A 22,304-nucleotide genomic window follows, 5' to 3' on the forward strand; every position below is an offset into this window, starting at 1 on the left:
ATGACATCCATTCACCTACAGGTAGGGGACCAGATCCTGGATATCAATGGCCGCAATTTCCTTTCTATCCCACACGATGAGGCTGTCCGAATTCTTCGCTCCTCGCACCACCTTATGATGACTGTTAGAGATGTGGGTCGTATCCCACACGCTCGTACTATTGTGGATGAAACACAGTGGCTCACCAGCTCTTACACAGGAAATGGAGATCCCCACCCGGCCCTGGGGTAAGTACCAGATAAATTCACTCTCTTCTGTTGCACTTAAGAATCAAGCACTATTATGTTCCATGATGTTAAATTTAGGTCACAAGTTGGGTATTATGGTGATCGACTCAACGCTACTCAATTCCATTCTGTCTATGGACCACCCATATTTACTGTTGACTTTACTCAATGCCATCCATCCTTCCCTCTGACGTTATGCAATAGCTGCCAAGGGTTTCTAGAGCATCATAGCTGTGGTATCAGCATTGCTTCATTGTAATGCCATGGTCTAGACCAGTGATCTCCAACCGGCAACATGTTGCTCTCCAACCCCTTGGATGTTGTTCCCAGTGGCCTGAAAGCAGGTGCTTATTTTTTTAAACAGTCTCCTGTAGGCTGCCAGCCCACATAGGGGCTACCAATAGCCAATCACAGCCCTTATTTGAACCACCAGAGAACCTTTTTAATGTTCATGTTGCTCCTTAACTCTTTCTACAATTGAAGGTGGCTCATGGGTAAAAAAAAGGTTGGGGACCCCTGGCCTAGACTCAGCAGTAGTAAGTAAGAGATGTGGTGGAGAACTATTTGATATGGGACCTCTTGAATGTAAAACTCTGCTACAGCTATTCCCTAACCATCAGGCCCAGATTTGTGGCAAGGCCTCAAATGCTCCCGGGCCTAGGGCGGCAAGTTGGTACGGGCGGCATGCCGCCCAGCCACTTGCTGGATGCGCAGCTCCCCAGTGCTCCGGTGTTCCTGCTCTCACTAGAGCGGTGTGAGCGGCGGGTTCTAGGACTGGTCGGCCTAGGGGCGCCCGCCTCAAACCTGACCCTGCTAACCATAAATGGTTAAATAGTGCTGGAGTTCAGTAACATCTGGAGAGCTGTAGGACACCCTGGAATTTGACTGATGGATGCAGAAATGAGTTTAGTAGCAGCAGGAGGATTTCAGGATATCCCTGCTTTAGGGTGATGGATGGAAGACTAATGGAGTGTAGTCATAACTGGATGACTATAGCTTGGTATGATAAATGGATGGATAAATGAAAAGAGGACAGACATTGTTTACCACAGTCTCATACTTATTCTGCCTTTCTCTACAGAACCCTTTCTGATACTTCATCCGACAGCCCGGCAAAGGTGAGGAACATTGTTTGAGTATTAGAACCTGAAGGAACACCTGGCTTAGATCGAAATCTGTGTCCTACAATGCCATAAATAGTTATCAGTACTGTTTTTAATCCATGTGATGTCAAAACAAAGTTTCCTCCATCTTTGTGTAATTCTGGATGACATCTCTGTACCTATATCTTTGATGGCATCTCTTGCAGCCTGTATTCTACCGTGGTCCAACAGGGTCACAGGTCACGCTAAGCAGCTTGGGAAACCAGACTCTTGTTCTCTTGGAGGAAAAAGCTCGACTCCTCTTGACGGAGCCTGAGAGAAGCACCATGTCCTACTACCTTCAGCAGTACAAGGATCATCACATCTCAGTCCAGGCCCTGATAATGGCCATGTTTGAACTGCTGAACACTCAGGCAAAGGTAACAGCAATGGTAAAGGTGAAGTTAAGGATTTAGGTCATTGAGGATGAGTTAGGAGTGGGGTAATATGGGATACTGACACTATTATTAATACTCTGGTTGCTATGATCCAATTTACCCTACCAACCAGGCGATGGTGGTTCAATAAAGAAATAAATGCAGAAAAGAAACAATAACAATATAACTGTAGCCTCTAAAGGCCCCCATACACGTGCCGATAAAAGCTGCAGACAGACCGATTCAGCAGCTTACTGACCCGTGTGTGTGGCCATCAGACGGGCTTCCCCGATCAATATTTGGCAGAAAGTCGGGCAGAACTTAATTGGGCAGGTTAAAAAATCCCGTTGGATCGCGCTGGCATCTGTTCGTCTATGTGGTCCCGCCGCCCTTATCAGATCCATTATGATTCGATTGTTGGGCCTTAGGGCCCACAATTGGATCATCCCGATATCGCCCACTTCAATGTGGGCATATCGAGAGATCCGTTTGTTTGGCGACATCGCCAGCCAGCTGAAAAGCAGTTAGAGTGGCAACTAGGACAAGTTAGGGGAGGAGTAATTTACTGTTTTTGTTGGTCATTGATTTGCATTATTTCCCCTCAGTTTTCACTCCTGTCTGAGCTGCGCTCCCAGATTTTGCCACAGGACCTGTTTGTATTTGATAATCTGGTGCTGAAAAGAGAGATTGAGTCAATGAAATCCCATCAGCGATCTGGAGATACACTTTCCGTCCTGTCCCAGACACTTAGCACCTCATCCTCAGAGAGTCGCCAAACTGTCAGTACGGCAAGCACCGCAAGGGTAAGGACTCTACCTATAAAAATACACCTGTGTACCTGAACCATATGTTATCTACATGTAGCGCTGGGAACTTATATTGTTTCACTGTCCCAACATTGATATAGAACCCACCCTATGAGTAACCCACACGCCTTCCAACTTCAAAAGGCAAATAGTCACAAGAACCTGTCCACAAGAGTCTTTGTATAGAGTCCACTCTGTCACAAGCCCCACCCATAAAGAACATTTATACAGCACCCACTACTATACCAATGTCTACTATTCTACTCTATCTCCTACTCTATCCCAATATCCATCCACACAGAGCATCCAAACAGTACCCACCAACACCTCCTCTGTTCCCTCCCCAGAGCCTCCATACAGATCCACTCTTCCACAAGTATAGACCAACACAGAGCAACAGTATGGCCTCCAGCCACAAAGAGCCTCTATAGCTTACACTCTTCCACAATCAACTTGCTTTGTGTGTAACACTGTATTGTTTGTGTGTATTATGTTGTGCGTCTCTTTGTAGCTGGACCACATAACTTCAGACATATCAGGTCACATTGTGTCACAGTTGTAAAGTGCTTTCTGTACATACATTAGGTATCCCCCAGTCTGAAGCCCTCCATCTGTAGGTCCTGCAACTCCCGACTTCCTACCATTCATGTGCCGCCTACTGATGGCTGATCTATTACTCTGTGGTACCATAATATAACACTATGTGACTGTTCATTTCCTTTCCTTTCCTTTCAGGAGCGTCTCCTCTGGCTGCTGGATGTCATGGAGGTCAGTTCTGTCTGTAGGTGGATCTGTCTTATTGCTCACCCTCTTTACCCCCCATATCTTTTTTCTCTTTGTGATACTTTTTTCATGGGGTATAAAACGGGGTTTGCTGTTTGTGGGGTGTCATAGAGCAATAATGTAGGCAGAGGTACTGTAGATGCTGCAAGTTTGGAATAGTGTGTGTATAGTAATCATGGGCTTAACTACAGAGGAAGCAGACCCTGTGGCTGCAGGGGGGCCCTGGAGGTATAGGGGGCCCCATGAGGCCTAAATAATGAGCGTTTTCAACATATATTGGTAAAACAGGACAATCTCTGGGTATGTTGGGGACCTTAAAATGAATTTGCAGTGAAGACCAGTAACATCTAGTTACTCCACTGATAGTAAGGCAATATGGTGTCATGGGTAAGAGCTTTAACTGTGGGTCTATATGTACAGTAAAGCCAGGAGATATAAAGGTTAATTATGAATGTAAGTGCAATTATGCCATGTTTCCCTGCATAATCGCTCCCAGTGCCTCAAAACAGATGCTATTGTGCTTCGCGTTTTCATAGTAGGGGTTGTGTAACTGCCAGAGTGCCATCCCCTATGGGAACCTTGTGCCAGCTCCAAGTTGGTTTCAGCTCCAGGGCCCCCAACATTTATAGGGGCAATTGCACACTATTCACTAAAGAGACACATTGAGTCCTGCAGCGGGTTGGGTACCCGCAAAAAAAGCGGGCACCCTACGGAATGAGGGGAGGATTTTCAGGTGTGGGTATAGATGCGGGTCTGCGGGTCTCATCTAAATTTCTTATCTTATGTAATATTGTCTATATTTTACAAAACTTGTTTCTGTCCCCACCCACTTTTGATGACATCACTTCCAGTTTGACGGCGGTCGGCGGGTTGCGGATAAGGCAGTTGCGGGTCCGGGTCGGGTAGCGGATCAAAGTGGATAAATATGTGGGTTGCGGGCTGCGGCTTCGGGTCTTAGAAATTGGTTCCGCGCAGGACTCTAACACTGACAACCATGCTGAAATACAGGGGCGGCTTTGGACTCAAGTACCTTAATGAATTGTATCAATCTGTTCTCTCCATTGTATCCTACGTTGGTAAATAACCCTCTCTGTATATACTTGTATATAGAATAGCAAGCTGGTACAGGTTGAGCAGACTGTAACTATAGTATATTGTATACACAAGATGGTGTCACAGGAAAGGCTTGTGACATTGTGTATATAGTCAGGCAAGGTGGTATCAATATATGTAAATGTATGAAAGTTTTCTGGGCTAATTATTTTCAGATTATTCTCCAGCCATTACATTGCTCATTTGCCGCTTCCTACCCAGACTGAATGAATATCCCCCGGGAGCACAGGGTTATCAGTAAGTGGGTCAGTGCGTCTGCAAAATGCACTTGTGTTACAGACTCACCTTTCCTTACCTGGGGGTATATACATTACATTCGTCCTTCTGAAGGAATCCGAGGACAATGGCACAGAAATGCCTTCTGTAGATCATTATTATTAAACTTTCCAACCAAAGGCGTTTCAATGTCACCCAATAGAACTGTATTCCTCAGCGTATACAGAAACCTGCCCAGTGACACTAGTTAATTGTCAGCCCGAAGAACCAACACAATCCTCAGCAGGGCCATAATTAGAATTACTGGGCCCCACAGCACAATTATTTTACAATACGCTATTTTTCATAAACATATACTAAGACTGTGTATCAGTGTGACGTGGCCCTGTATACTATAACTCCTGGATCCCCCAGCAGCTGCTTCCTATACAGTTATACTTTCTAAATTCATGCGAGCAGGGCCGCCATCAGGGGGCACAGGGGGGTACTCCTGTACGGGGCCCAGGCCTAAAAAGCGGAGCTGCACTTTTTTCAAAATAGCTGGGCCCCCCTCTTTCGATGTCCTGAACCGCTGAAGTCCCAAAGATCCAAAAAGCTGAATTCCCGAACAGGCAAAAGGTCCCGAAATGGAGAAACGAGCCGAAGTCCCGAAGCCAAAGAAAGACCCGAAGCAGCTAAAAGACCCAAAGCCACTAAAAGACCCGAAGTTGAAATCCTAAAGCCGCAAAAAGACCCGAAGTCACAAAGGAGCCGAAGTTAAAGTCCTGAAGCCAAGAGTTGAGTTCTACTGAACACCAATGTGTGTTTTTTTATTTTTTTTAAACCCCTAGCCACCAATGTATTATTTTAATACTCTATAGGCCCCTGCCACCAATGTTTTTTTAAGAAAATATTCTCAGGGGCCCCAATGTTTTTTTTTTAACTTATAAGGGGATCCCTGGCGCCAATGTTTTTTTTTAAAAAACTTTAATGGGGGCCCTGCGCTAACATTTTTTTAACTTATGGTGGGCTAATGTCGGTGTGGTCTTTTAACTGTGGGGTGGGCGGGATCTGGGGTGGGGCTTGGGGCGGGGCAGGGCCCATGGGGCCCCGAAAATTTTGTTGTATGGAGCCCCGTGATTTCTAATGGCGACCTTGCATGTGAGCCACTTAAGCAGCTTAGATAAATTGCTGTCTCTGCCTCTTCAGGCCAAGTCCGCAGCTTATAGCTCTATGTATAGGGCTATCCGGCAGACTTATATCTCGTCCAAAATAAGGCATGAATCTATCAGGCAGGTTAGGAAATCTTGCTGGGCAAGACTTGGTCCTCTCCTGATGGCTTCAGAGCAAAATTTGCACTAAGGCCCTACCTTTCCACCAGACTCCCCACCTTCCCTTTCAGCCGAGAACCCTTCAGTGTTACAGGGCTTACTGGGTTGCAGTGGATTCTGGCCATGGCAATGCAGGTCTCCCGTCATGGTTCCACTTTGCGAGTGGGCCATGGGGCAATCACACCCCTGCTGGCCAGCATTTTGAAGTTATAATAGCCCAACACACAGCAGATTTTCAAAGCAATGAATTTGGAATTTGGACTGAGGTATCCAGACCTGCTGCCTCAGTGGCCCCTGCCCCAGTTGGTCGTGAGCTGATGCCGCAAACTCCCTATTTGTACCTTATATTGCAGCTTCAATTGGGGAAAGGTCAAGGAGGAGTGCCAATATTTTCCAGCAGGGGTTGGGTCTGGGTCGGCATGGCCCATGAGAATTTGTTCCCAGTGACCTGCTAGCTGCTAACACTGCTGTCCACTCCACCTGGGAAGAGCTCGGGCCCCTTGTGCACTATTACCCTTAGAAAGAGATCTTTGGAAAAGTACTACAAATTGGAAAAAAAAAAGTTTCCGCTCAAGATGTTTCTTGCCCTTTAAATCGCTTTCATATCGATTGTATTCTTTACTTCTCTTCTCCTGTTCTCTAGTCATCATTCACTCCCACTCTCTCTCCCATCTGTCAGTATTGATTCTGCCACGGATCCCCCTTGTCTCACTTGTGATTGATTCACCTTGGCGGATACTTCTCCAGCTTTTATTGATTCCCACCTCCTCTCCTTTAAGCCTTCTTACTCACTTTATTCTTCTGATATTACCGTGACATTTCGGGAAAAGATAAACATCTGAACGTGTGCATTAACGTAATTAACAAGGTTCTGGCGCGGAGGCTTCTGGCTTAATTATGCCAGGCTTTGTGCTTATCTCCCTTGCCCTCTACTCTACCATACTGGATTTATGTTTAATTGAAGGGATGAGGAATTAAACATTTGCTCCTTTTTTAAAGGCTAAATGAGGAATGTGGAAAAAGAAGATGAAGTCAGGCCCGGATTTGTGGAAAGGCCACCTAGGCAGGATTTTAGGGGGGCGGCATGCTGCCCAACCACACCCACATTGGTTCAAAAACACTGAGGATGCGCTGGAGATACAATAGTTTTTTAAATTTCCCGTATGCCAATCCCCATTGCTCATGTCCCCCTGGAGGGGACAGGGGCGACGAACGGTAGTGGGCCCAGGGGCGTCCACTATGTAAATCCGGCCCTGGATGAAGTTCTACAACGTGTCCCAGATGCCCATGTTGTGGTCTCTTAGCTTGGGTTGCCAACACAAACCTTTTCAAATTTGGTCTCTATAAAGTTCGCATGATATTGTCTGTGGCCCTATTCCTTTTACACTCAAGCCTTTACTTACACACTCCCATGTGATGAACTGCCCTTTTCATGGCACGTTTATGGCAATCGCCAAAGCCCTAAGGATTTACTAACAAGGTATTTTGGTCATTGCTAATAAGAACAGAGATCCAGTATAGTATCATTATAAAGGCAACGCAAGAGGTCATATTGGGCTTGTGGAGTCTAGAGAGAAAAGCAAATGGTGACTTGTGCCAATATTGAGCAGCTTGAACAGTGTTGCGCTGGGGTAGCCAAGGCCAACCAGAAAACAGGATCCCAAGGACCTACCACCCTGGCTGCCACCAAATCTGCCCCTCATGGCTGGACTGGGATTGAAAATAGGCCCGGCCATTTTAAGTACACAGAAACCCAAACAGCTCTCCATCAGCCAAATAAATAGTGTCTATGGCATCTTACAGAATGCCAGTCTTGGCCTGCTGGCTCTACATCACCACCAGAAGGTGCTTGCAATCTTCTCCTCACCTTTGGCTGCTGCTGAAACCTGCCTTGCTCAACACCTAAACCTCTTGGGCCTTGGCAGGACTGCAGACTCCGATTAACCCAGGGTGGTATTGACCCCCAAGAGTTGACCCTGCTGACAATACTCCCAAGTATCCAAGACTGACCCTACATTTGTACATAGCAAATGAGCCCTGTTTTTCAATGCAAATCTCTGCCTCTAATTGACACTGAAATCAGCTTAGATAATTATTTGTGATCCTGTATGCAACATTAGGAAATACCGATCTGAAACAAACCATTGCTTTTACGCCTTATGCAAAACGATTTCGTAAAAAATCAATAATATCCTCATTAGGTAGATATTAGGGATAATGGGATACAAGCTAAGGAATGAGGAATGCTGGCGCTTGTTTAGCAATCAGCACGGATTTATGTTTTGCATTAATAGACATAAAGCAATGGCACGTTGATGCATGTTACAGGCATATGAAAACAGGATTCAAGAGTAACTCACTCAATCTATGGATTTATGAAGCCAATAACATTTCCCAGATCATTCTTGAGTTCCTCTCCATAAAAAGAATTTGCAGTTATTTAATATACTATATAGCACAGGAATGCTTTCATACAAAACTGTCCCAGTTCCTATATTTTATACACCCCGTTCTGTTGCTAAATATATCCAGCATTATCAAAAGTATAAAAGCAATGGCATGACGTGTCATTACAGTTTCTTGTCTCATGGGGCAATTAATGGCTCTGTGGGCAAGTGAGACTGGGGGTTCTAGTGAATGCTGCTTGGAAATGCCCTAAAACTTCTGTGGAGTTGTTTTCCTTTGAGACTGGCGCCCCTGAAGAGGGCCTGAACAAGGGGTAGGCAGGGGAGGAACATGCGTTGGGGGAGGGCACAATCGAAGGAGAAGTGTATAGAGACTGGAAACCAGCAGTGGGTTGGGGTCAGGTCAATCTAGTGTCCCAAAACATTGCTAAATTGACCTATTCTACAAAGATATATTGAAATTGCTCATTAATTACTTACTGGGCCCCTTACACTCATGGGCTACTTCTTGCCAAACTTTAAGAGCCACCAACTGTTGAAAGAGGAAATCAAGAGAAGCGGAAGCCTGATCACCAATACTGGTATATCAGTCATTCAGTAATAGTTCCAAGAATAGCTAGGAAAAATGTTGATTCTGCAAGAGAGTACAAAGTCAAAGACGTGGTAAATTGAACCAGTTTTTTGCACATTGCACCCCGCACGAGTTCCAAGAATGAATGAGAGCAAAAGCATATTCACCCCAAATCTCACAATAACCAACCTCAAAGCTGGGTGTTCCTATGCATCTAGGAGAATGAATGAATATTATCCCCAGTTTGCATCCTAAATGCCCCTTCTATCACTGCTTCAAGCCCCCTGCCCACAGGGGAACCAGTACCACAGTTTGGGGACCACGGCTTTAGTCTTTCATCTCCTCTTAAAGGCCCAAACAATGTAGGTCTCCTAAAAACAGCTCAACCCTGCTTCATGCAATGTGCCGGAAAATTGCCATTTTAAAAATAACTGAGATCGTATGATTCACTTGTGGTAAGGTCACATGAGCCAATTAACAGACGGCTTCCTCACCTGTTACAGTTAGTGTTGTAGTATTTTGGTCAGGTGATCTCTTTCACATGGTGGTTCGGTTTAGGGATTAAGATTGATATAAACTATCTGTTGCTTAGTATTCATTTTGGGGGTATAGTTTTCCTTTAATAGGAACCAATGGCTTTTCTTTCCCACCTCAGTGAGACCTGTAATTTTAAATGCATTGAGTTGTGCTACATTAAGAGCTTGCTAGCTTGGCCTTTTTTCAAAGTGACTCCTCTGGATTAAGCTTCTCAGTAAGGCACCAGCTCTGCCCTTTTCAGTGTCGTGCTCTGCATTACAATTCTTAGTTATCAAAAGCAAAGGGGCACCCAGGGCAGCAATAGAAGGATAAATTGCAAAGGGGCACCCAGGGCAGCACTCATGTAAAAATATCCATTTTATAAGGCTTTTTTAAATTGACTTTTCACTATAACTGCCTGAGATGAATGGAAACCTGGCGCTGTTATATTCCCATACTTGACACCAGGGGGTCAAACAATACTGTATTGTATGACCTTTTTCATATTATGGAATTTAACCTGAAATAAAATATCCATGGAGCAAGTAACTGTTTTACTAGCAGAGCTAAACTGGTGATCTGGACGATTTGAAACTAAAATCCACATCATGCATAGAATCAATGTTATTTGATCATTTACACTGTGTTCATAGCCAAATCAGATCCCATAACTCTAGAACCCTGCTGGCCTTACACTATAAGATCCGCTCGTTTCGCAAGGTCATTAAATGTGCAGATCTTCCCCCGATATGCCCACTAAAAGGTGGGCAACATTGGGCTAATACGATCATTCGATTGGATCACGACGGCAGTCAGCTGATGGGATGAGGAATGCATCAACCAGCCGATGTTTGTCGTCAATCGTCGTCAAAATAAAACCTGCCCGATCGAGATCTGCCCATAGACGATGTCGCCAAATGAGTGGATCTCTCCCCGATCGGTTCAGAGCGGAGGCCAAACGGGCGGTCGGATCGCGGGACTGCATCAACGAAAAGAAGCGGCCACGATCCAACAGGATTTTCAAACCTGCCTGATCGGCATCGGGAAAGCCCATGGGGGGCTCTACACACGGGCCGATAAGCTACCGACTGTTGGCAGCTTTTATCGGCCCGTGTATGGGGGCCTTTAGGCTACCAACATCGCTGGTAAAAATGAAACTTGATGCCATAGTATTAGTATTATTAGTAGTTATACTAATATAATATACCAGGGATAATAAGGGCAGCATTTTTTGCCAGAACATTTGTCAACACTGTTGGCGACAGTAGAAAAAGATGGTGAATAGGGTGGCCTAGCTGTTAAAATACCAGCCAAGGCACACCCCTGCTCTACCCAAGGCCCACCCCTGCTCTACACAAGGCCCACCCCTGCTCTACCCAAGGCCCACCCCTGCTCTACCCAAGGCCCACCCCTGCTCTACCCAAGGCCAAGCCCTTATCTACCCAATGCCCACTGCCTCTGTTCCAACCAGGGGCGATTCTGACCATTTTGCCGCCTGAGATGGCCTTCATTTTGCCGACCCCCACCTTTCATCGCCGGAGGGGATTGTGGGCGGTCCAGTTGCAATTGCGCTCTCTGCACTAGAAGAGCCAAATTTTTGGGTTGAAAAATGGAAATTCGGCTCTTGGGTACCATTTTTGCCGCCCCGGCAACTGGGGGGGCACTGCCACCTGAGGCGAGTGCCTCAACTCGCCTCATAGGTGGAGCTCCCCTGGTTCCCACCATCACCCCACCTTTAAATTCCCTCTTGATCCCTCACCTCCATATGGAACTCCTTTTTTTTTTAAAGTGGCACCCCTAATGTCAGTGGCTGTGCTGCTTTACTAAAATATATTGAAATTGCTCATTAATTAGGGCCTCATGGAGTCCCCTGTACTTTTTGCCCCCCCCTGCAGCCACAGGGTCTGCTTTCTCTGTAGTTACAACCCTAGTTCAGATAATGCATCGTTTTCTGTAAAAAATGGGTCCCCAAATAGCAGGAAAACTGTCAGTTACAAAGGGGATGGGGTTGTGTGAGTACAGCAACCGATAGGAATTAAAAAGTATTCCAAATGATTTCTTTTTTCAAGATACCTGATGATATCACTAGAGCTTGCTAGTTCTGCTCCGAAGCCCATGGCCTCGCACAGCAGTTCTCTTGTTCTTCACATGCTAATAAGGGCTGACCAATGAGCATTAAATTAGCCTAGAGAGTAGAAAAATAAGATCCGTGGATGCATACTTGGCAAGCAGAATGAAAACTTTTGATGATTCACCCCTATTTTTATCTACGTTATTATAAGAAGCAGATGGTCTGGGTTGTTCTGCTGGTCCTCACACAGGAGAAAATATTTTCGTAAGTCTACAGATTTGCTTGTGTTGGCTGAATTTCCCCCGACAACCAAATAAATTCGGAATGCAAAACTGTTCCACATCTAGAAAAGAGAATATCCTTAAATAGAAAGGGAGTTATTTATGGCTCTCCTGAATGCGTCATCTCACATTCATTGTGACATCCATTCTCAATTCTGAATGACATCACAGTAGAGCACCTGCTTACCTTATTTAATACACAAATCAGAGTTTGTATTACTGCACAGTATACAGAATTGTAGGAGGGGACTGATATTTAAAGAGAGCTGTTGGGCAGCACACCAGGGCCCAGGTTCACCCTCTAACCATCGCTTAAGTCATATTATTAGGATAAGTTGCAACCATTAAGTTACATTTTAGTATGTTATAAAATGGCCCATTCAAATCAACTTTTCAATTGGTCTTCATTATTTATTTATTTTTGTAGTTTTTTAAATAATTTGCCTTTTCCTTTTTTTTGACTAGCTTCTAGCTTTCAACCGACCCCGTGTAAAAAGAAAAACAAATGCTCTGTAAGGCTACTGGCCGATAATGGGATGTCATCTTAGTCCCATGCCCCAGGCAGGGCTCCTTTTTAAGTCTCTCCCACACATGCACATGGAAACATCGTAAAGATGGCAATTGAATGTTGCTTAGGTGTAGGAAAGTCCCATGTTGGATAACAGAGACCTCAAATCAAGTACAGGTATGGGATCAATTATCTGGAAACCCGTTATCCAGAATGCTCCGAATTTCGGCAAGGCTGTCGCCCATAGACTCCATTATAATAAAAGAATCCAAATGTTTAAAAATTTCATTTTTCTCTGTAATAATAAAACAGTCGTTTGTACTTGATCCCAACTAAGATATAATTAATCCTTATTGGAAGCAAAACCAGCCTATTGGGTTTATTTAATGTTTACATGATTTTCTGATAGACTAGGTATAAATATCCAAATTACGGAAAGATCCGTTATCCCAAAAGCCATTGGTCCTGAGCATTCTGGATAACAGGTCCCATACCTGTACATAGCCTTGTCTGCTTATAACATTGATCAGATGCATGCTGCAGATTCTTTAGAAAACCACAGCATAAAAATAACATTCTCTAAGAAAAATCCACTACACCGAAATACCTAAACTTTTACTGGTTTTTATAACCACGGATTTTATATTCCAGCTCCAACTTTGGTTTTCTATTCTTTCCATAACTACTAGCATTTTATTTTATTATTTTTTTCCTATTCTTTCCATAACTACTTGCATTTTATTTCATTGTTTTTAGCTGGGCCGCCTGCACCTGCCTGTTGTTTGTTTGTTGCCTTGCCAAGTAAAGTTAATGTATTGTAGGGCTGTGTATTAGGCCTCGGGGTTTAATTGGGTGATTTGAATTTAAAAGCCGTGCGGTCTGTAAGCACAAGTTTGCTTTGCATCGGGGCCTGTGTAGCATTGGAATTAGATTGCCGGAGGCTCAGCATGTCAAAGCTTAGGTTGGGCCCCGTTAGTAAGAAATTTTTAAGTGATATGATATAGTGATGGGTGAATACGCGACCGACTTCTGCGTTTCGCCGCCGGTGATTAAATTCGCGAAAATTCGCCAGCATTTTTGGACGCGTATCGGAAAAGTCGATTGCGCCAAAACCATCACAGGTCAACATTATTGGGACCCCCTTTGACTTTAATGCTTGCGGCAAAATTGACACGAGCGTCACAATTCACGGTTTGAGAATTTTTTGCTATTTTGCAAATTTCGTGGGAAATTCCTGAATTTTTAGGCTAATCAAAACGGGACAAATTCGCCCATCACTAGATATAAACATTACTATACCTAACTTAAGAGGAGCTATAACTATAGAGAATGAAGACTGCCAGGGGGTCTATCTGGTAAATGGAGCTAGACCAAGAATGGCAATCTGTGGGTTCTGTAAATTGCCATGCTGTGTACTCGAAATGCCAGGGCTTATTTTGACTCCCAGTCCAGAACTGAATAGGGCACTAGGTGATACCCAGTTTAAATATATTTCCATAAGTTTTATCCTTATGTCTCCATTAGCGACTATGCTAATAGAGAAAACAAAATGTCTGCGTCATGAGAAAAGGTTGGCCAAGTTGGGATTGTTTTCACTGGAGAAGAGGTCCTTGTAGGACCAGAAAGTGGCTGTACTTCCTTCCTGCTGGCCATAGGTGTAGAATTGGCATGTGCCTTAATAACCATAGTAATGACCTACCAACACATCAGAGATATGTACAAAACCATTGGCTCATGGAGATCCTTGGGTTCACTGGAGGTCCAACACATACCACCTGTAGCCCTCTCCACCATGCTGATGCCACCTGCCCTTCCATCCCAAAGCTCTACCTGCCGCTCACACACCTGCCACCCGATTGGACCCCATGAAGCAGGGCCCACTAGGATTTCTCTGGGTATTCCCAGCACGGGTCAAAACCTTATTTATAAATCCTTCAAGATAACATGTTTTGTTTTGTGTAATCTCAAATCACATAAAGCTTATTCTATGGGTTGCAGTAAACGAGAGTCTGAAGAACAGCGATAAAATCCAATGCAATTGAATCTATGTTGCAGAAAAAAAATTGTAAATGGTGACAGTGAAGAAGGTAGATTTTGCAGAGGCTAATATTTAGGGAGATAGTGCTGTAACCTACATTAAAATGGCATCACAATTCTTCACCAAAATGAAATATTCTTCATATAAAACTGAAGTTTGTCGTCCAATGGATAGATGTTTTGTCTGCATAGAAGTACTTGCCTACTTATGTATGCACGGCTTCCCACCAACAAGATATGCTTGGCTGACACAAGACATAGTCCCAAAGTGCTGAGAGAGAATGAAGATAAACAAAGAGCCTGGGCTAGATGGCATGTAGACAGGCATTTCAATTTCTCCATACTTGTTTCTTCAGCTTGTTTGAAAGGATAAATATACCTCATCTAAAAATGCACTTCATCTTCCTTTCTTCTTGCTTTTTGAAGGTTATACTTTACTGGTACACATTGAATTTTGCAAAGGATTGGTATGCAACGCAGCATAAAATATGATTGCATTGGTCTGTTGGGCTGCTGTGGTGGTGGGGGGTTCTAAATGGAGTGGGATATCGAGCTGGTTGCCGAATCATGTGCAGAGAGTAGTTATCATCCATTCATTTGCTAATTAGAATGAGGCTATAAGTGCTGCATGGCAGGATTCTGTCTTGAGGCCACTTATAATTATTAATGAAGCAGGCAATGAAAGCAGTGGCTCTGCTGGACAAAGAAATGTTGAACCAAAGAGGCTATATTATATCTGACATCTTTTACAAGGGGAAGCGGTGAATGAAAATTTACTGTTGATAAAAGTCGTTTGGGGATATATAACCTTGCACAAAACATATATCTTAAATATGAGTAAAGGTGGCCATATACGGAGAGATCCGCTCGTTTGGCGATGTCACCAAACGAACGGATCTCTCTCCGATATGCCCACCTTGAGGCCTTAGGGCCCAACGATCGGATCCTAACGAATGTGAGCGGGCGGTCGGATCACGGGACTGCATCAACAAACAGATGCGCCTGCGATCCGACGGGATTTTTTGTCCCAGATCCGACTTTCGCCCAGATCTCGATCGGGGAAGGCCATCGGGGGAACCCATACGCGGGCCAATAAGCTGCCGACTCGGTCTGTCAGCAGCTTTTATCGGCCCGTGTATGGCCACCTTAAGTGAAAGTGACATTGAAATCAACTCCAGTCCAGCAGGAAGGCTGTAGTCTCTGTGACTAAGTTGGCCAAAGACATGCAGATTTTTCTTCACATCGGACGAAAGATCGTTTGGTGAAATGTCCCGACCTGCCACTAACCATTCAGATCAAATAAAGTAGTAAAATAACAGATCAGTCATGTTCTGCCCCTACAACAATCGTATTAAAGTTACGTCCGACCAAAGTGTCTATGGCCAGCTTAAGACACTAAATTAGCAATAAGGCCACACTTATTGACCTACTTTTTGACCTATGGCAAGGCCATAGGTCATTGATACCCAATGATTGCTCACCATCCCCTTTGGTTTTGCTCCCAGTGACCTGGAAGCAGGTGACAAGATTTGGAGGCATGAAAACCAAGTGTAAGAGCCACCTGCAGTCCTGCCAAATAGCCAATCAAAGTCCTTATTTGGCAACACGTTTTTCATTTGAATGTGGCTCACAATAAAAAAAAGTGAGGGACCCCTAGCATAGGTATTAAAATGCAGGGGGTGGACAAGTATTTAAAAATCACAAGGAACAAGGATTTTGAATTGATGCTCAGAGGCAGGCCTAGCCGGCTGGGCACCCTGGGCTCCCCAGCCGTGCAGCTTGCCCCCATCTTTTGCGCATGTGCATTAGCAGCACTTGCGCGTGCTTTAGCGCCATTGCGTGCACATCAGCGTCATATGTTGGTATCCATGCCGTTCACAGGCATGCGCGCCAGAAGCATTTACAGGGCGAAAGTCTAGTGCCAGGTCCAGTCAAGGGCTAGGCAGAAGAGGTAGCTGCCCAGCACCCCCAATCTTTGCGCCCTAGGCAGCTGCCTCTTCTGCCTACCCCTAGTTCCGACCCTGGTGATGTTGTCCTTTTCATAGATAAATGGGGAAAGTGACAGGGTCAGGGCACACAGGCAGATTCGAGGAGATTAGTCGTCCGGCGACTAATCTCCCCGAATTTGCCTTTGTGCCCTGGCTCTTACTTGCTACCGACCCTGGCAATATTTTTATGCTTCTAGATTACTTTAGCCATATCTACTTAATTATCCATTGCGCCTTATCTTATTCTTTGTGACTACCTCCACCAAGGCCCCCCATCACCAATCTCCTAATCTCGCGGGGAGCCAAAAGACAAGCATGTCCCATTTCTTATCTCAGTTATAGAAGTTCTATTAGCATCAAACATTGCAACGAGATGTTAGAGGCGTCCGAAATTGCTAGTGCTGCTGTGGGTCCAAGGGTGTTCAGAGGCCCTGTGGTGTTCTGATGAATGAGTAATTTTAATATATATTTACATTGACCATAGAGGTAATCATTTTGGAGACCCTTAAACTGGCCATACATATGGAGATCCACTTGTTTGGAGAGTTTTCCAAAAGAGCAGATCTCATCCCGATATGTGCACCTTGAGGAGAATATGGACAGTCAGATCGAGGACCATATCCACTAACTAACCGATGAGGTCCTCGATCAGAGCCCGGCGAATTGACATCTGGATGACTTTTGGACAGATATCGATCAGGGAAGCCTATTGGAGGGCCTCATACACTGGGCAATAGCTACCGACTTAATCAGGGGCCAACTCATAGGAGCAGCTCGTAGTTACATTAGACATTACAGCCAGGAGAACATTACAGAGAAAGATAATCGTAACATTTTTGTGATGTCATGTGGGTTTTTGGTATGCTTATATCTTCCTACGTTATCACTATTTGAATCATACACGGGTGTATGGTTTGCATTTACTGGTTATTTATTTTTATGTGGGCGCATACATTTTACATTCTCTTTTTATTGCCTTAGAATGGAGCAGACCCTGAAGGGAGTTCCGACTCCAGGAGCCTCACTCAAAACACACTGCCTGATATCTCTCTGGTGAGTAGCTCCAGCATATTGAGGACAGGGACTAATCTTAGTGTCACACTCAGAAACGGCTGCCTACATTTGTCCATGTAACTTTCAAAAGGAGCTAATTATGGCATCTGCATCAGTGTAAATGTGTTGTTAACCATAGCAGCCAATCAATCTATTGCTTCCAGTAGGCTAAAGTTGGCATAGACGCAAAGATAAAGTCTTACAAATCTTTGTTCGGACTGTGTGTGGATCATCCCGACATTTTTCATGCCATGCTGATTGGTCGTTTAGTCATTATCAATGGGATATTGTCACTACTATTTGTCGGACATAACTTTCGTACTATTGTGGGCTTAGAATTAATGGCCAGAACATGGTCTGATTTGTTCTTTGCACTACTTTATTTAAACTGAATGGTTAGCGGTAGGTCAGGAGATTGCAAAGAACAATCGTGCGTCGGACATAAGGCTTAAAAAATCAGTAACATAAAAAAACGTTAAAGAAATCTGTTTCTGCGAAAAAAAAACCACCAAGACACTTTTAACTTTAAATTCGCAAAGTCTTTATGAAGAAATAACTTACCGACTCTCCGCTTGCGCTCCTCTTCAGAAACTGTCGCCGTTTTTGAAGAAAAGGAATCGGTAAGTTAATTCTTAATAAAGACTTTACGAATTTAAAGTTAAAAGTGTCTTGGAGGTTGTTTTTTTTGTTAAGTACAAACAAATTTTTTTATTTTACTGGTCCTTTAAAACTCTTGCTTGGGTTAAAATGTGGAATCATCCCAATTGGTCCCAGACCAAATCAGACATAGATGCAGTCATATGGAGAGCACACCAAAGGAGCAGATCCACCAGTGCATTACCAGGGAAACTACTTTAATTAAAGGTAATTACTGTTTGTTATGAGCGGTTTCTCCTATTTAAATTAATGAGCCAGAAGAAATGAACTTTCTTTTTGGCGTTATGCATACAGGTGGAGAGGTTGCTGCCAATCCATGACAAGCAGCTCAGGCTTGTGAGATCATCTGGCTCAGTACTATTTTGGGATTCTAATAAGATTACAAGTTTCCATCTGGGAACAATAGTAATGCCTTTGTGGTGGCCAAGACAGTTCACTTGATATTGTGGAATGTCGTTTTTTGGAGAGGGTATAGCTAGAACCTTATTTGTTTACTTATATTTGCAGGATGATGTCAACTCCATTCTTGAAGAACCCCCCAATTTTCAATCGGCTCCCCTGCAATCCACAGTAGAACATGCTCCGCAAATGAGGCGGCAGGGTAGGGAGCTTGCACAACGCCCCTCTTCAGGATCATCCCAATCTGGCCTTTTTTTTACAGTTCCCCCCACTAACCCGAGCCCTCCTCTTCCCCCTCTGACCAGTCCTCCTGCGTCGCCATCAAGAGAAAACTCAAACCAAGCCATCTACTCCAATCATTCCTCCTCCAATCATTCCTCCAAAATGACACCCGCCTCTCTCCCTCCTGCTCATCTGGCTCTAGTTACACAGCATCCACTAACCCCTTTCCCAAGAGTCCAGTCCCCAACAAAATTAAAGGTCATGGGGGATATCCCCAGTCATCCACCTTCACCTACAAATGGAGAAACTTCAGACAACAATAGTCAACATTTTGTGATGGTTGAAGTTCATCGCCCCAACAGTGAACCAGATGTGAATGAAATTCGGGCTGTTCCCCAGACAAGAGGTGAGAGGCCTTGACACACCTTAGAACCTTCTCTGGAACAGAGGGACCCAGAGATATTCTTGCTTAGGGCTTTGTTAGGGATGAAATCCAAGCTGATATGTGCATAAGTAGAAAATTGTATAACTAGCAGGTGTAGTATGTTAAGATATATGGGCTTCTATGACTTCTGTGACCTATATTAACTTTTTGTTCAGCAGTCCTGCCCCTCTCCCCTCCAGCCTCCCTCTCCCAACTTTCGGACAGCGGGCAGACCCTGAGTGAGGACAGTGGAGTTGATGCAGGTGATGTTGGCGCTGGAAGCAAAAACAGCAGTCCACAGCCTCAAAAAACAAAAGGCCTGGAGGGATTGCAAAAACCGGTAAGAGAACCTCTCTTAGCTAGAAATATTTTCTAAAGGTGGTAATTTGCCATCATTTCTAAAGGCTCAGTCTGTAGTATGAAGAGCAGGCTTCAGATCCCTAAAGTAGACCTATCCTGATGGTCTCAAAGGTTCAGAATCTTCTTGGCTCTGTCACAGCCTCCATGTATCATAATTCCTGTTATCTAACATGTGTCCCAGAGCCCACTTCTGACTCATGTTAGAACACTAGAAAATGACCATACCACATGTTCCTTAGAATCTTCTGCCGGAGTTCCTCTAAAGTAGTGATATCCAACCTGCAGCCTATTGTTGATGAACTTCAATTACTAGAATTCAGTGCAAGATAACAACTCTTAGAAGCTTTTAAGAATTGTAGTTGAATAGATGATGGGCACAGCTGGACATAACAAGCAAGAGGGTTGTTTTCCATATGACAATTTGTCTTGCTGTACTTTATTATGTAAACCTCATGATGTGGTCAAGATAAAGGTTTTTCAAGTCTTGTTTTCAAGTCCTTTTGATACCTTATGTCTAAGCCACTGTTGGTGGCTATCCCATCATGCCCATCCACTGCAAATACCATTGTCAACATCTGTCCTCCACATTCCATAGCTTTACTAACACCATTTTAAATACTGGAGCAAGAGGGACTATGACTGACTATCTCATAGTCATTCTATCCCTGATTCATGCCACACCCAGAGTCCTATCAACTGGCCATATGAGTGGGAAACAATTGCTCCTTTTGCCCCCCCCTCAGTTTCTCATTGTCTGTGTTCCACTGGACATTCATGGTTCACAGTCCATGAATCAGAATAGGTAGTGTTATATATCTATCTATATACAGATATAATGCTCCTCTTCCTCTCCCATACTAAAGCAAGATTAATAGCCACCATGCCCAAAGCTCTGATTTGCTTGATTTCTGCTGAAGTAAGATGAATTATGTGTCAAAAAGCTTTCAATGCAATATAAAGCCAAACAATCCATTTAAGATCTATCTTCATTTTCCCCTAACTAAATTATCCCCTTGAGTTAAAGAATTATGTGCTATTCCATCTCACACCTGTCATCTACTCATCCCTAGCAGTTCCTACCATCATCTAATGGCTCTAAATTCACAGCAGAACATGCGCCTTTAATCATTTTGATCTTCCTAAAGCTATTGTATAATGTTCCCTCTTAGGCCCAGTGCTCTACAGAATGGCCTACGCTCTATGCCAGTGATCCCCAACCAGTGGCTCGTGAGCAACATGTTGCTCACCAACCATTTGTATGTTGCTCCCAGTGGCCACAAAGCAGGTGTTTATTTTTGTATTCTTGGCTTGGAGGCAAGTTTTGGTTGAGTAAATACCAGGTGTACTGCCAAATAGAGCCTCCTGTAGGCTACCAGTCCACATAGGGGCTATCAAATGGCCAATCACAGCCCTTATTTTGCACCACTCAGCAGCAGGTTTCATGATGGTGTTGCTCCCCAACTCTTTTTACATGTGAACGTTGCTCACCGGTATAAAAGGTTGGGGACCCTCGCTCAATATTCACATTTGCCGCCCTGCCCTAGGATAATACTAGAGAATATTACTGAGAAGCCCTGTGTACCATTTTGGCCTTGTCCCTACCTTAAAGGAGAACTAAACTCCCCGCAATGTTAAGTCCCCACTGGCCCCCCTCAGTTGGCCCCCTCCCTGCCTCCCCCCTGCACAGACTTACCCCATAATTCTGTCCCCTCTTAAAATAGTGACCGCAAATGCAGAGGGAGCGCAGCAGAGCTCACGGGCGCCATCTTCTTCTCTTCGGTAATTTTCATGTCTTCTTCCTCAACTTTTCCAATTTCCGGCACACGCGCAGTTGTCGCAAACCGGAAGATTGTGCCAACTGCACATGTGCCATTATGCTGCTCACTTCACGAAAATTACCAAAGAGAAGAAGACGGCACCCATGAGCTCCGCTGCACTCACTATTTGCAGCCGCTATTTCAAGAGGGGACAGAATTCTGGGGTAAGACTGTGCAGGGGGGGAGGCAAACGGAGGGGGCCAGCAGGGACTTAACATTGCATTGGGTTTAGTTCTCCTTTAAGCAAAGAGTGTTTTTTGATGAAAAAGAGGGGGGCCATGTTTCTATAACCCAACAAAACTTAGGGCAGCGTTTCTTAGCTGTTTTCTCCCAAATTAATTTGGAGGATAGCTTTGTGGTACAAAATTGGTTAATAACCAGAGCTGCCCATTATTTTTATTTCTATTTGCTGCTGTAGGAGATAACGTCACAGTTTTCAATGGACCATAGTGATCCTAGATTCATTTTGGTTCCTGACCCCTAGATTAAAAAGGCCTGACCTAAAACAAGGACAGTTGCTGCAATCCTACTCTCCAAACAAATTGCAAAAACGTATTGGTTCCTTTTCAGCACAGCTCTTTGCTGGTTATTATGTCGGATTATAGTACTTCATGTTCCCGTGTCAGTGATGTGAAATACATTTCTGTATAGAACTGAAAATGGCTATTCATGGGGATATGGAGTATTTATTGTCAACATTCTGGGAATTGTGATATCATCAGTCTATCTATAGTCCACCACAGGAGCTAACAGCTGATTGGTTGCTATAGGCTAATGGACCAGAGCAGACATAAATAACAAAGATATTGTATTCTTTGTAGCCAGGTCTGCTGGAGTCTACAGCTACATTAGTGAGAGTGAAGAAAACGGCACCAAGTCTGGGAATAGCTATTGAAGGGGGAGCCAAAACACGTCAGCCACTTCCACGTATAGTAACTATTCAGGTAAAGCTTTTATTCTGTCTCTGATTGCCCTCTACATCTAGGGTTGCCACCTTTTTTTTAAAAAAAAAAAATCCAGG

The 22,304-nt window shown here is 44.2% G+C and overlaps 1 protein-coding gene across 3 annotated transcripts in view; it reads left to right on the plus strand.

Annotated features, from left to right (window-relative positions):
- The window catches only part of LOC108704469 (whirlin-like), a 38,788-nt gene that overhangs the window by 15,510 nt on the left and 974 nt on the right, over positions 1 to 22,304 (plus strand). For 2 of the 3 annotated variants that reach the window (XM_041573175.1, XM_041573176.1), the window contains exons 5-13: positions 22 to 227; positions 1,309 to 1,345; positions 1,537 to 1,749; positions 2,352 to 2,549; positions 3,288 to 3,320; positions 17,333 to 17,404; positions 18,569 to 19,088; positions 19,283 to 19,446; positions 22,105 to 22,227. In XM_041573175.1, coding sequence (XP_041429109.1) covers positions 22 to 227; positions 1,309 to 1,345; positions 1,537 to 1,749; positions 2,352 to 2,549; positions 3,288 to 3,320; positions 17,333 to 17,404; positions 18,569 to 19,088; positions 19,283 to 19,446; positions 22,105 to 22,227 — 1,566 coding nt within the window. The remainder of the gene's footprint in view (positions 1 to 21; positions 228 to 1,308; positions 1,346 to 1,536; positions 1,750 to 2,351; positions 2,550 to 3,287; positions 3,321 to 17,332; positions 17,405 to 18,568; positions 19,089 to 19,282; positions 19,447 to 22,104; positions 22,228 to 22,304) is intronic. The other variant, XM_041573177.1, reaches the window with a different exon arrangement.

Source organism: Xenopus laevis, chromosome 8L (assembly GCF_017654675.1).
Source record: "Xenopus laevis strain J_2021 chromosome 8L, Xenopus_laevis_v10.1, whole genome shotgun sequence".
NCBI classification, from domain to species: domain Eukaryota; kingdom Metazoa; phylum Chordata; class Amphibia; order Anura; family Pipidae; genus Xenopus; species Xenopus laevis.